The sequence below is a fragment of the Cordyceps javanica genome, chromosome 3 (assembly GCF_051103115.1).
Source record: "Cordyceps javanica chromosome 3, complete sequence".
Classification (NCBI taxonomy): domain Eukaryota; kingdom Fungi; phylum Ascomycota; class Sordariomycetes; order Hypocreales; family Cordycipitaceae; genus Cordyceps; species Cordyceps javanica.
Genome location: NC_139297.1, coordinates 5,427,075 through 5,440,362, shown reverse-complemented (window position 1 = coordinate 5,440,362; position 13,288 = coordinate 5,427,075). Strand labels below are relative to the sequence as shown.

General features: G+C 57.5%; 2 protein-coding genes across 2 annotated transcripts; one reads left to right on the top strand and one right to left on the bottom strand.

The window, feature by feature from the left end:
- Nucleotides 1-5,199: 5,199 nt before the first annotated feature.
- Nucleotides 5,200-8,573, top strand: V2A60_005833 (uncharacterized protein; the record flags this gene model as incomplete). The annotated part of the gene is made up of 2 exons (XM_083257140.1): nucleotides 5,200-5,401; nucleotides 5,485-8,573. The coding sequence occupies 2 exons, from the start codon at nucleotides 5,200-5,202 to the stop codon at nucleotides 8,571-8,573; spliced, it is 3,291 nt and encodes a 1,096-aa protein (XP_083113266.1).
- Nucleotides 8,574-9,182: 609 nt separating this feature from the next.
- Nucleotides 9,183-12,192, bottom strand: V2A60_005832 (uncharacterized protein; the record flags this gene model as incomplete). Its single annotated transcript, XM_083257139.1, has 2 exons — nucleotides 9,183-10,883; nucleotides 10,966-12,192. 2 exons carry the CDS (start codon nucleotides 12,190-12,192, stop codon nucleotides 9,183-9,185), a joined length of 2,928 nt encoding a protein of 975 aa, XP_083113265.1.
- Between the last annotated feature and the right edge of the window lie 1,096 nt (nucleotides 12,193-13,288).

The following is a 13,288-nucleotide window of genomic DNA, read 5'->3' as shown; positions in this document are numbered from 1 at the left end:
AATCCCCCCCCCCCCCCCAAATAAGAATTATTCAAGTACATGTAACAAAAAATAACAACAACAACAAAAGGCCAACCCGTGGTTTGTTGTGGAGAGAGCAATCACCATCGCCCCATGTTCTAATCTACTGAGTATCAGTATAGGTACAGCCTTGGTCACGGACCAACCACCCCCCCGTGTGGCTTCCATCGCCGCGCGCCGCCTTGTCCTTCTTCACGAAACTCGGCCACTGCGATTCTGAAACCCAAATCGCCCTGCCCCCCCTCCCCTTTCCCCCAGATATTTTCATCATCATCATCAACACCGCCCCCAACAAGGGGAGCGGAGGGGAGGGGGGGGGGGGGGGGGTTGAGCGGGTTTTAGTCATAGAAGAAACCAGTCATTTCCCATGAGCCCCCAAATTAACCTTTTTTTCTAGGTTGCTCCTTGCTGTCAACTATCTTGGTCTTTTGGCACATCGGGTCACCCTGTTTTGGATTCAGAGCTTGGCCAGTGCGTCGCGATGCCAACGTGGCTTTGTTATATAGAACAAAATAAGAATAAAAATTGAAGCCACCGAAACGCGACGAGCACGTGGGGACTAGGCTGTGTCTTGCATCTTTTTTCAAGCAAAAGAAGAAGAAGAAGAAGAAGAAAGATGGCAAAGAAGCTATACTGAATGATCGTGTCCTCTTTTTTCCCTTCTTTGTTTCTCTCGTCTACGTTCTATAGAGATGCATCCTCTGGTGTACATTGTGCCATTGGACGTGGTTGACGCGCCACCACTCGACGGTTCATCCCGGCAAGGCGGTACGGCCTTGACCTCGTCTCGCATATAAAAGGACCAAATGAAAGGGGGGCGTGGATGTAAATGCTTGATCGTCGTCGTTGTTGTTGTTTCTTTGCCCCCCCAGGGTCCAAGGGTCGTGACGGTGTTGCTGCGGCAGCACGCAACCTCTTTTTTTTTTCTGATAGAGAAACGCTGGCGAGGCTGCATACTACCTACCCGACCACCTGGTTCACCAGCCAGTCAGTCCTTTCATGTCTCATGTTTATACTTGTGAGCGGCGTTAAAATGGAACGAAACAGCCCACCTCCAGTCCTTCATTTTGCCTTTGTCTTTGTCTATTCACACACTCTACCAAAAAAAAAAAGAAGAAGAAGAAGAATAAGAAAAGAAAATAAAAGATAGAGAGAGAGAGAGAGAGAAAACAAAGAAAGACTGAATCCGACGCGTCGTATAGCTTCGCTGCAGTCTGATGTCTTTCCAAAAAAAAACGAATCGGATATAATCATCGCGCCTGAGCACATCAGCACGAGGCTCCGTGGAGACAACATGGCTGGTCCGTTATGCCGTCGCCACACGATCGGGAAGTCTATGCATATTCTTGTTTGGTGGGTTGATATTGCTTGGATTTGGGCATATGTGCCTGAGCATGGAAACTATGTAATCGTCATCCTTTACCGTTCCCGTGGTCTACCTCAAGACATGGCCACTCTGGCAGTGATAAAATCGTAAGGAATTGCAATGATTGCTCATTCGTGGGAAAATGAGAGCCAAGCAACGAGCGTTGCAGTGCTTTTTTTTTTTGCTCTTGTCTCCCTTCTCCGAAACAAAAAAGAAAGAGACTTTAGGCAAACTTGGTGAAAAATGTAACTTGATTACACCTATATCGGCTCCAGCCATGTCCCGCGTCTGTTGGTGCATTTCCGCACAACATAGTATAGGGTAGGTTACCAACACGGCTTGCGTGCGTTCCGCTCAAAAATGACCGGCTCATAAAAGTTGACTCGTCTCTGTTGCCGAATATAACGTATAGAGAAAGGGTTGAGAATTGAATATAACAACAGTTGAATGAGTCTTACGCTACCTCTACTCACTTGTGCCGGATCTCAGCCCATGAGACTACGGTCGCACACTCAGTCCATGATTGCATTTTATTAGTACAAGAGATCATCATCCCGGCCATTAATCGGACCTACACAGCGAGGCTACCAAGGTAGATGGCCGCACGGCTGCGCTTTCAAACAAAGAGAAAAAAACTGCCGATGAAAATTGTTATACCCACCGAGTTAGCTCATGCAGCCCTCTCATCTCGCATTCTCCTCGCGGACAATGAGCCACTGACGATTACGGTCATGTGTATGGAGTAGACAATACCCCTTTTGACCTGCATATGCGTCATTTTGCTACCTGCAGCCTCACGTTGGATGCACATGCTCTGGTGTTGATCATTTTCTCTTCTCAGAGAGACAGACCCTTGCCAACCGGCTGCATTGTGTCCAAACCAAAATCTGATTGTTAAGTAGCACTTGTCCCTGCTTTTGGACCTGCCCAGTTTGTCTGCTCCTCCTCTTTTGGCTGCAGTAGTTGAGCAGCTAAGCAAGTAGTTACTGGGTTAGTTTACTGGCTGCTGGGCAAACGATGGGCATTCTTCTTGCAAAGCCCCAACAAAAAAAAAATGACCCCTATGACCTGCATCAAGAACTAAGCAGACCAGTGCAAGCGAGCGACGCCATCTCGCCCACACAAACCCACTTGCCCACCAAACCATATATATGGGCTGCTGCTCAATATCGAGGGCGAGGTACGAAGGGGGCCCTTTTCTGCTCCAGTTTACCAGGCACCAGGCATGGATGGGGCCCGTTTCAGGCTACGGCCGGCCACTTGGGAGCTGCGGCTGTACATAGTAGGTGGGCATTTCACCAAGATGGCTTTTACCTCTTTTGGGGGGGGGGGGAGGGGTTCAACCACCAGCCCAAAGAGGCCAGGTAATTGTGATGGACGGGCAGTGCCATGTTCGTGACGAGGCATGGGACAACTGCAGATATCGCAGGTGGATTCGAGCTGCTGCGCTGCGCAGCATGTGGCGACGCCTCGAAATGAGCCCGGGCGGGTGAAGGAGCCGCAATTGGTCGAACAAAAAAAAAGGAATGAGGGTAACGAGTTGCGTTGAATCCATGCCATCTACGGAGTAGTCGGAGGGGGGGGCAAGTCGTACATCTGCATAGTGGCGCACATTTTTTGTTTGATATTGACAGTGTCTATTTTGGACGACGTCAAAGAGCCTTCTTGCGTTGGGGCCTTTTCTCATTCTTCTTTCTTCTAATAAGCCGAACAAGGCATCTCGAGTCGGGGACGGGTAAAAGCAACTACTTTTTGGCCCGGCCCTTTGCTTGATCTACCCAAAACTGCCCAGAAGGAGAGCACAGACTAGCGTGAGCGCTCTAGCTTGAACGAAACGTGGACTTGGGTCCGTCTGGAGCGATCGCTCCATGCAGTTCGCTTGGAAAGCTAACTTGCCTAGCTCATGGGGGAGCGACGGGCATTGAAACTGTGTGCCTCTGGGCACGGCACGTCCCGCGACGTCGGGTCGGGCGTTGAATATACCATTGCCCTTTGCCCTCCCGTGCTTTAATCCTATGCAAGGCTATCGACTCCTCGGTTGCCGTCTTCTTGTTCGTGCTTTGGCTCTTACTGAGGCGCAGCGACGTCCACATGCAGGACAGCAAGCCCGTGAACCCCCCCCGGTCGACGCCAGCAGGTAGTAGCGTCCTGTCAGGCTGTCACCCTGGATGGGCAAGCAGCGTTTCGATGTGCATGACGGGCGACCCAGTCCATTGCATGACGCTACTGGCAAAGTGCTCTGCTTGCGAGTCGTCGATTTCCTGGTTGCTTTTTCCTCCTTCTCTGCAGTCTCGACTACCGATGGATGCTGCCTCTCACCTTGGCGGAGCCTGTGAACCCGGGAATCTCGTATGATATCTTTCCTATGCTACGCACTGTACTATTATGCTGCAAGGTCCGTCACTTATCACATTGCAATGCCCATGCGTCCTGTCCGTCATACTGCGGCGTGTGTGTAGGCAGGCAGGCAGCCTATTGTCTATTGTCTCTGATTGACGTACACGTAGCATTTTGCTTTTTTCCGTCCGTGAGCTGCACAGGGCTAAAGACTAGTACGCTGGAGAAATGTCTCGGTTTTTGGGAGAGACACTGGATGGAGAAGGGGCGGCGTCTCGGTGTCTGTCTGACTGACCGGCGTGCGCTGGCGGCGTCGTCTTGTTCTGGGTACTGGGTAACAATGTGAGTGAGTCCCTGGCAAGTTTGCACGACCTCGGCCACCTGGGCCCATCTTGTTGGACTGTTGGCGGCGTGCGCCACTGCGGAGAACAAGAAAGAAAGAATAGGAGCTAGTCCTGCGAGAATTCGTGATTCCGGTTCCCCCCCTGGCTGATCGGAGCCGAGATGGCGTGGAAAGTCACAGCAAGAGAGTCTTGAACGGCCGAGGTCCCCCTTCTTTCTCTTTTAACTCTGTTCGGGTCGCAATTGCTGCGCTTTTCACCTCAAGTTTTTTTTGCCATTTCATTATTGCCCCGTGCCCTTGTGCGCGTTTCGCTCGCTTGATCTAATAGTACCCGTTTCGCTATCGGTATTGGGTGGCGCATCTCGCACGACAGGCCTCCGTCAGGTACAGCTGGACGGACAGCTGACCAGCGCATGCATACAGGCAAGGCAGGCATCGACATCGATAGGTACTATTACGTCGACTCGCATACAAGGCACTGCACGAGTCGATAATAACAGCTGTCTGCTGACGAGCGTCTCTGTCGGGGTGAGAGCCCAACCCATCTTGAGCCTGATTCAAAGTACATGGTCACATCACCCACGACGATTCGCGCCTGCCCACGAGGCTAGACAATACGGAGCACCGGAAAACGAGGCGATACGCTGGCCAGGCTTCTTTGGACAGCCATTTTCTCCTTGCCTAGCCGCTGCCGTCGTTCAACAGCCATCAGCTTTTGACGAAGTTGCGAGGGAGGACGGGATTCTGGACAGAGGTCGTGCAAGCGTTTGCTGTTGATGATAGGTGGCTTTTCCCCGCACCACCCAGGAGACGAAAGACCGCACGGGCTGGTAAAGCTAAACTCAGCTGTCAGCTTCGGGAGGAGGGTTTGCCTTCCCTCTTTGATTTTTCCGACCGAGACACTCACAAACTCAAAATTCCAAAACGATTGCAGCATCTTATCTACGCCAAGGACGACGACGACGTTGCCGGACGATTGTCACGTTGAGCTTGCCCATAGTGGAAAAAGCGGGTTTGCCCATGACGGAAACGGTTGGGCTGGCAGCGGGGCCCTGGGCTAGAGGGGCTCACAGTGGCACCTGGGCGGCTGCCACCGCACAGGCTATTGGAAGCGCTATCCCAGGCCGGCGAAATGCTGGACAGGGCAAGCAGCAGGGGCCGACAGGGCCGTCAGGGCTTGCGGTGGGCCGGCTTTCAGGGCTCTCAGGGCTTTCAGGGCTTCCAGCGCTTCCTGGCCATCGTTGCGAGGCCCCTGCGGGGGGTTCAGCGCGCCCCGGCTCAGCTGCATCACAGGCTTCCCCCTCTCTTCCAAACTCAACTTCAGCGCTTCTTCAGTCCGATTCAGCGCTGCAGGGTCCAACTTCAACGCCTCGGGGACGTCACCGTTCTCGACCAGGCTCCACTGAAGCCGCTGTAGCGACTGAAGCCACCGAGGTCTTTCCCTCGTCAAGCCCCCAAACGAAAGCTGCTCCAGCAGCTGCTGCTGTCCGCGTCGCCAAAACTCGCCTCCCCGTCTCGCCAACCGTCTCATCTGTCTCAACCTCGACGGACCCCCAGTGCCACCCGTCCTCGGCCTCGCCGTTCCTCCATCGACAGCCTAGATCCTACCTCCGAACGCGTGCCTCATCGTCGCTCGCCGCGCCCGCCGCCATCGACCGCACCTCCCGTCCTTCAACCCGAGCTTCTGCCGTCACCACCCCAGTCACCGCCCGCCGTCCTCGCCGCCCGTCGGACGACTCGGCCATCTCGTTCGACGATTGCAGCACATCGCCCCCGCCGGGCTCCTCTCCTCCATCCAGCGTTGGGCAAGACATTCAGGCACCGTCGCCCTCCGCCGACGCAAAGTTCAACTTTTGTGCCAGTCCTGCCCTTCATCGTCGCCATCGTCATCGTGCCTCGTCCTTTGACCTCCCAACAACCTCCAGGCCGCGTCCGAGAGCCTACTCGGATCAGGGGCCGCGTCCCGACGTCTCCCGTCCGCCCCAGACCTTCTACCTCCGGAGGTCCTCGAATCCCGAACCGCCGGACGGTCCTGATTCCCGACTTTCTCCCTCTTCCTCTCACTCGAGCCTCATTTCGAGATCCTCCCGCGAGCCCGCCTCCTTTAGCGCCAAGGGCGTCTCGACCTCTTCCGGCCCGCCTCCTTCCATCACCAGCCGTTTGCTCGATAGCGCTGGCCACGACGCCAGCTTTGCCGCTCTCCACCAGCATCAGCAGCAGCACTACCAAAACTACCAGCCTCGTCTCATTTCTGGCTCCAGACAGCTTCTGCCTCTCAAGACAGCCGCTCACTCCTCAACTCCAGATGAACCCCGGCGGCGCTCCTTTCAACAACACTCGTACCGACTCTCGCTGACCGGCTCTCTGCCCGCAAACGCCTCGCCAACCCGTGTTCCTCCCATCCGTTCCTTTCGTTCCTCGGGCTCCCGAAAGAGCCTCCAGAGCCCTGACATGAACTTTACGCCCCGCCCCTACGACCTCGGCGAGAGCGCTGGCGCTCCCCTCTACGACGAAGACTCTGCCCGCGCTGCCACGGCCGGCTCTTATGATAGGCAGTCTAGACTCATGACCCCGCCCGTCTCAGGCCGTCAAGGTCCTGGCGGTGAGGAGACCGGCGATGTCTTTCTACGCATCGCCCGCGAGGATGCCGTAAACCGCACCGCAAACGGCCGAACGCCCGACGGCACGTACAGCCCGGTGTCTGCCACACATCGCTCCTGGCATCGCCGGCCGCTCTCTACAAACCTCACTTCCTACCAGCCGCTTTCACCGCCAAAGCTGAGACGTAGACTGTCTGATCAGCAAGAGCGGCCGTATCTGGGCAACCTGGAGGATGACCAGACGAGTCAAACATCTCGTATCCTGCACTATCGCCCCATAGGGAGAGAAAAGGCTGCATCTGCTCATCCTGGTGAGGCAATAAGCCAGTTTACCCCATCGCCCCGCACGCACCGCCCGCCTCCCGTCTCCTCGCGCTCTCCCGTTTATCATGAAAACTCGGACAACTACCGCCATACGCGCCGCCGTTCCTCTGTCACCGAGAGCACACCGCCCATTTCCGGCAGAGGACAATCTTATAAGACGGGTCCTGCGTACAACTACTCCAAAACATACAATTCCTCACCGTTGGTTCGCTCGTTTGATTTACCCCCACCGCAGGCCCTAGAGCCGCAAAATGGTGTCGAAGGCACCGAATCCACAGCGTCGACTACGGCGCCTTCTACAGTATGGGATGAGCTGGATGAGCTGAAATCGAGAATCAATCGCCTGGAAATTACTGGAAAGATGCCGTCTACATCTGATGCTGCGGTGGTGAAGATGTCAGACGAGCGCCCGGTCACCGCCGGCACCACGGCGACGACGGCTTCAACCTCACCAAAGCGTCTGGTCCAAGTCCATACCGATGAGACGACTTCAGTCTCGACACAAAGAGATGTCTATTCGAATCTGCAAAATGCCCTGGCCAACTGCAAGCTGAACCTCAGTGTTGACGTCTATCGAGCTTTGGACTGTGTCGCTCAGGATGCGCTCGGCTTGTCTACGGTCGTGGGCCATGGCCCGATCTCTAGCGGCGCCAGCACCGTTGGCAGCGGGAACACCATCACCGATCGCCAGCTTCGACGCAAGGCCGAGACTGTCTGCCGAAGCCTCGCTGAGCTTTGTATCGCTCTCAATGATGATGCTGCCTACCGAGTTGGCACCAGTCAGCAACAGGCGCAAACATTCACGCCCGGCACGCCCTCAACGCCGACGCTTCCCAAGTCTCAAAGTAGCGGCTTGCCTGTTGTTCGACGCTCTAGTGTAGTGGAGAGCAACAATCCGCTGTCGCACGCGAACCCACGAGTTCTGTCTAGGTTCGAGGAACGCCGCAATTCTCTTCTTCACGGAGCAGGCCCTCCGGTCTCATTGCATGCTACCCCGAACACCACACTGCCCAGCGAAAACGGCCTCAGCCGCCACTCGTCTCTCTTCGTCTCTCGTACACGTCAGGTTCGCCAAGACGATCCCGAAGACGGTAGAGAGTCTGTATTGTCGAGAACCCGTCGGGCTATGACCGAAGAGCCCGAGGACGGTCGCAGAAGCACATATTTAGTTCGGAGCCGTCGCGGTACTGCTGAAGACATGGACCAACCACTGTCCCGATCCCCGACGCGACGTACCGTGACCATGGCTTACCAACCCGCCAACGAACACGCCGTTGAAGTGGAGGCCCCGGATAGGCTGGACACCTCATCGGTGGTGTCGTCCGCGACATCACGTCGCCGCCTGGTCTCGGAGGCGCACACGTCCCGTTTAGCTGCACCGACAGGATCGAGCCCGGCGCCGACCAGAAAGTACCTGGAGCGATCTATCCCGACGCGCGAAGGTGCCGGTACCCCCACCATGGACCGCCTGTCGCGCCACGTCTCCTTGCACAATAGAACGGGCAGCCAGTCGCGCACGAATCGCGACAGTATGCTGCCTCGACCACCCAACGGCAACATGACCCCGGAGGGATCGCAATAGCGCTGTTCCATGATGCTGTCTCATGAATCATGTCGCGGCCTGTCCTTTCTGGCAATAAACATTCTGCCAGTGTACTGTTTGATGAAACTACTTGTGAAATTTTTCGGCGTTTGTTTTGACGACGAGTAGCAGGTTCGGTACACCCTGTCAATGACTTGCGTATGCTTTTTTCTCATTTTATGTTATTTTTTCGCTTCCTGTACACCTTTGTTCTTTCCTTTTATAATTTTCTCCCCCAAGAAAGGTCGGCAAGGATGGAGTTTTGACTACAAGAGCTGCTGCATTCTGTCCTCCCCCCGTGATGTGGAAAACAAGACATGTTGTCATGACTGTTCAACGGCTGTTACTTTCACGAGGCTTCAGATTAAATGATAAAAAAGACTTTTCTTTTCTTTCCATATTAGATGAGTTATTGCATGAGGGCTTATGGGCAGTTTTTGTTTTTGCACGATGAATTCGTGGCACCTTGCTCGTCTGAATTGAAGTTTGGATTGTTATTCCTACTGTCCTGGTGTCTCACCATACATGATCTGTGTATCGTGTGCATGCATGCAAATTAGACTATATGAAAGAACTGTTTAAAACAAATAATCGACAGATACTACATCTCTAAAAGACAGACACCTTGCCGCGTCCTGCGCCGACGGCCTTGATACGCGCCCCAATGTCGAGGGGATCGCCCTCGGACACAACAAAGTGCGCGCCGTCGTGCTCCTCGGGTTCCTCGAGGCCCAGGATCCCGTACACGTTGGTCGACACAAGGTCGAGGGCGTCCCGCTGGGAGATGCGGCCGTTGCTGTTGCGCCACGCCGTGCCGGCCTCAAAGGCCAGGTCGCGCACGCGCCACTCCTCGTCGAGCCCCACGGCGACGACGACGCCCGCGGCGACGAGCCGGTCGACGACGGTGCCGCTGTCGCGGGGCGCGCCCACGAGCGCGCGTCGCGCGTCCCACTCCCTGCCGAGCTGCTGCAGCGGCGTGAGGATGACGCCGACCTTGGCGGCGGCGAGCGCGTCGGCGACGAGGTGCGACTCGGCGCCGCCGACGATGGCGACGCGGAGGGAGGCGTCGGTGGCGGCCTCGACGTCGGCCTTGACGCGCAGCGCGGCGGCGATGCCGTCGGCGGACGAGACGCTCAGCGCGAGGACCAGGTCGCCGGCGACGACGCGCCGCAGGTACGCCTCCTCGCTGTAGGCGTCGGTGGTGTTGGCGTTGACGCTGGCGCTGGCGCTGCCGGTGTCCTTGTTGGTCGCCGGGGCGGCGGCGGCGTCGAGGAGCTTGCGGCGCAGCTCGCCAAAGAGCTCGGCGTAGCTCTTGCCGGTGGACTTGGCGCCGACGTCGAGGGTGTAGTGCACCGCGGCGTCGCTGGCGAAGACGGCGCCGCGCTCGAGGCTGGTCGACGCGGTGGTGAGAAAGGCGGTGCTGACGCCAAAGGGTCCGACGGGGCTCTGGGGCGGGGACACGGCGCGGGTGACGCCGTAGCGGCCCGCGACGCCGAGCACCTTGCCGCCCAGCTGCAGGCCGTCGACGGCGCGGGTGAAGGCCTCCGTGGCGCCGTTGTTGGTCGAGTCCTCGCTGGAGATCTCGACAAGACCGAGCTTGCCGTATGCGGTAAAGGCCTTGTGGAGGTGGCCGTTCTTGAGAGCGACGGTTTGGACGTTGCTGTCGGCGGCACCGGCGCCGCCGACGGTGCATGCGCCCACGCACGAGATCTTGCCGCGGTGGACGGCGATGCTAAAGGGCTTGCCGAGGGCCTCGGCGGCGGCCACGGCGGCGGCGTGCTCGGGAATGTCGAGAAGCACCTTGGTGACGCCGGTGAAGAGCGCAGACTCAACAACGACGGGCTCCTCGGGAGGGATCTCGGCGAGGCTCGCATCGGGCCGGATGGGCCCGCGGTGGTCCTTTTCGAGCTCGACGGGGTCGGAGAACTGCGCGACGCCGTCGATCCAGACCTGCACGGGGGCGGCACCGACGCTGAGCGGGTCCGAGTCCCAGAGGGCGAGGTCGCCGTCGAAGCCGGGCTTGACCTTGCCCAAGCGCTGGCCGAGACCGAGCACCTCGGCCGGCGCCGAGGTGACGCTGGCGAGGGCCGCGTGGTAGGGCAAGCCCCAGTGGTAGGCCTTGGCGGCCTCGAAGAGGACGTGCTGTGCGTTGAGCACCGGGTTGTCCGAGACGTAGACGGGCGTGAGGCCCTCGTCGTAGAGGTACTTGCCGGCGTACTCGGAGCCGACGTAGGCTTCGGCCTTGTAGTACATGTTGTCGGCAAAGAGAGCGGATGCAGGCGCGCGGCCTCCCCAGGTGCGCTTCAGGATCTGTGGGACAAGAGAGAGAAAAAAAAGGGGGAGGATATTAGCATTGAACGGCGCCAGAGTTGTGAGTTTCCGGTGTACGTACCTCGGGAACAAGATAGGTCTGGTGAGCATGGTGGAAGGCACGGATGGGGAACTCGAACTCGTTGCTGTGGTCGACCATGGCCTCGAGGTCAGCAATCTTGTAGCAGTGCGTGTTGACGTGCACGTGGCCGCGCAGGACGGCCGACAGCGACTCCCAGGCCAGATCCTGCGGGAGGTACTCGTCCATGCTGTCGGCGCCGACGGCGGCGGCCTTGCGGCACCAGTCGTCCTGCCTGACGACGAGGTTGCGGGCCGTCTCGAAGGCGCGGCGGAAGCGGTACGACTCGCCCATGCGGCTGTACGGCGACCTGTCGACGCCGCCGTGGACGCGCTTGGCGTTCTCGCCGCAGGCCATCTTCATGTAGCGCCAGGTGCGGTCCGGGTCTGCGAGCATGTCGGCGGCCGACGTCTCGTTGCGGCCGTCGGCCCGGCCGACGGCGTGCTTGACGACGTAGGCCTCGCCGCCAATGTTGTTGCCGGAGCCCGGCAGCACGAGGGACGCGGTGACGCCGCCCGACTTGATGACCTGGATCTGGACGTCGTCCGGGTGGATGGCGTCGATGGAGCGCGCCCACGGCGTGACGTCGTCGGACATTTCGTTGGTGTCCTCGTCGCCGCCGAGCCCGGGGAGGGGCCCGACGCCGGCGTGGCTGTGCATGTCGATGATGCCGCTCGTGAGGAGGCGGCCGCGGGCGTCGACGACGACCGTCCCGGGAGCCAGGGCGCCCGCGGCGATGTCACTCTCCACGCGCCGGACGAGGCCGTGCTCGACGTAGACGTCGCCCCCCGAGATCCACTCCCAGCCCTTGCCCGCGCGCGCGTCGGCCTCGCTCGTGCCCGCGACCGGCTCGCCGACCCAGATGGTGGCGTTCCTGATGAGCGTGGGCCGGCCGCCGTCGACGTAGCGGGCGTTGCGCTCACGCCCGAGCCCGATGGGGTCCCGCGGCCTGGCCTGCAGCTTCTGGCAGGTCGCCAGGTCGGCGCGCAGCCGCGCCGCGGACAGCCGGGGCGCCGCCCGCTCCGCGTACCACGACTGCCTCCACTGGGACAGCACGATGAGGGCCAGGCAGGCGACGGTGACGAGCTTGATGGCCCGCGAACGGCGGATGCGATTGCCGCCGCCGCCGCCGCCGCCCAGACGTCGAGAGCTCGTGCCCGGCGCGGGCAGCGGGGTGTAGTTGCCGTGAGCCGGCGGGTCGTAAGGCGGCAGATTGGATTTCTCGTCCATGATCAAAAAGATTTGTTTGTTTCTGGAGCTGTTTCCAGCTGTTAAAGAAGCAAGAAGCAAGAGAGAGCGAGAGCTCCCGGTGACTGGGGTCTTTAGGTATAAGTACTTCCAGCCCCGGCACAGGCCCGAGCTCTACTTTGGTGGCGTTTGTGGGGTTGATAAAGGTCCCTGAAGGAAGCCGACGGCGATTCAATTGTGTCCGGCTTTCGTAGCGCTTGCACTTGGATTTTTTATTATTCCTATTTCCTGTTCTCCATCATTTTCTCATTTTAATGCTTCCAATTCTGATGATTTTCTGAACCAATTGTATATTCATTCGAGGCCTTTGTGAAAAGAATTCGGCATCGGCCAAGTGCCATGTACCGGTGGCGTCACCTCGTACACTAATGACATGGCCTGGAGGCGGGTACCTGAGCCGAGCCATGGTAGACATTGCCTGGTGTGAAGCGATAATGGATAGAGATGTTGATACAAATGCTGAAGTGAGCATTGTCTAGAATTTTGATGAGACTATGCTCAGCACTTGTTGTCATCTCCGAATGACCTCTACAACTTGGTCGTCCCTCCGAGCTCGGATGCGATGACGGATGTTATTGCTGTACAAGGTATTGTGATGAGTTCTCATTGAGAATACTTGATCCTGGGTCGCTTTTCAGAAAATGTGAATACTACAATTGATGCGTGCTTCGACGTTCAGCTTTGCGATACAACCTTCATCGAGTCTGTCATTCTTGAATTAGAGCTGGGGCAAGACTCTTCTAAGGCAGCATCTATCGCGTAGATAGCATCTGGGGGGATTGATATATGGCTCTGTGATGGGTGTGTGGTTTCTCCTACACGTAAAAATAATAAGCTGTTGCAAATTAGGAGTACTGATACCGTTAGACTCTAGTATAGCACCGCAACTAACATAGGAAAAGGATGAAATTGAAACTACCATTGCAGAGTGCAATACAGCGTACGAGCTCGTGCTAGGCCATTTCAGAGCAATCCCAACCTTACAACGACGGGAATCAACGATAAGTCTGCGTCTTCCGAAACATCGCCTGCGTCTTCCGAAACATCGTCTGCGTCTTCCGAAGCATCGTCTGTTGTG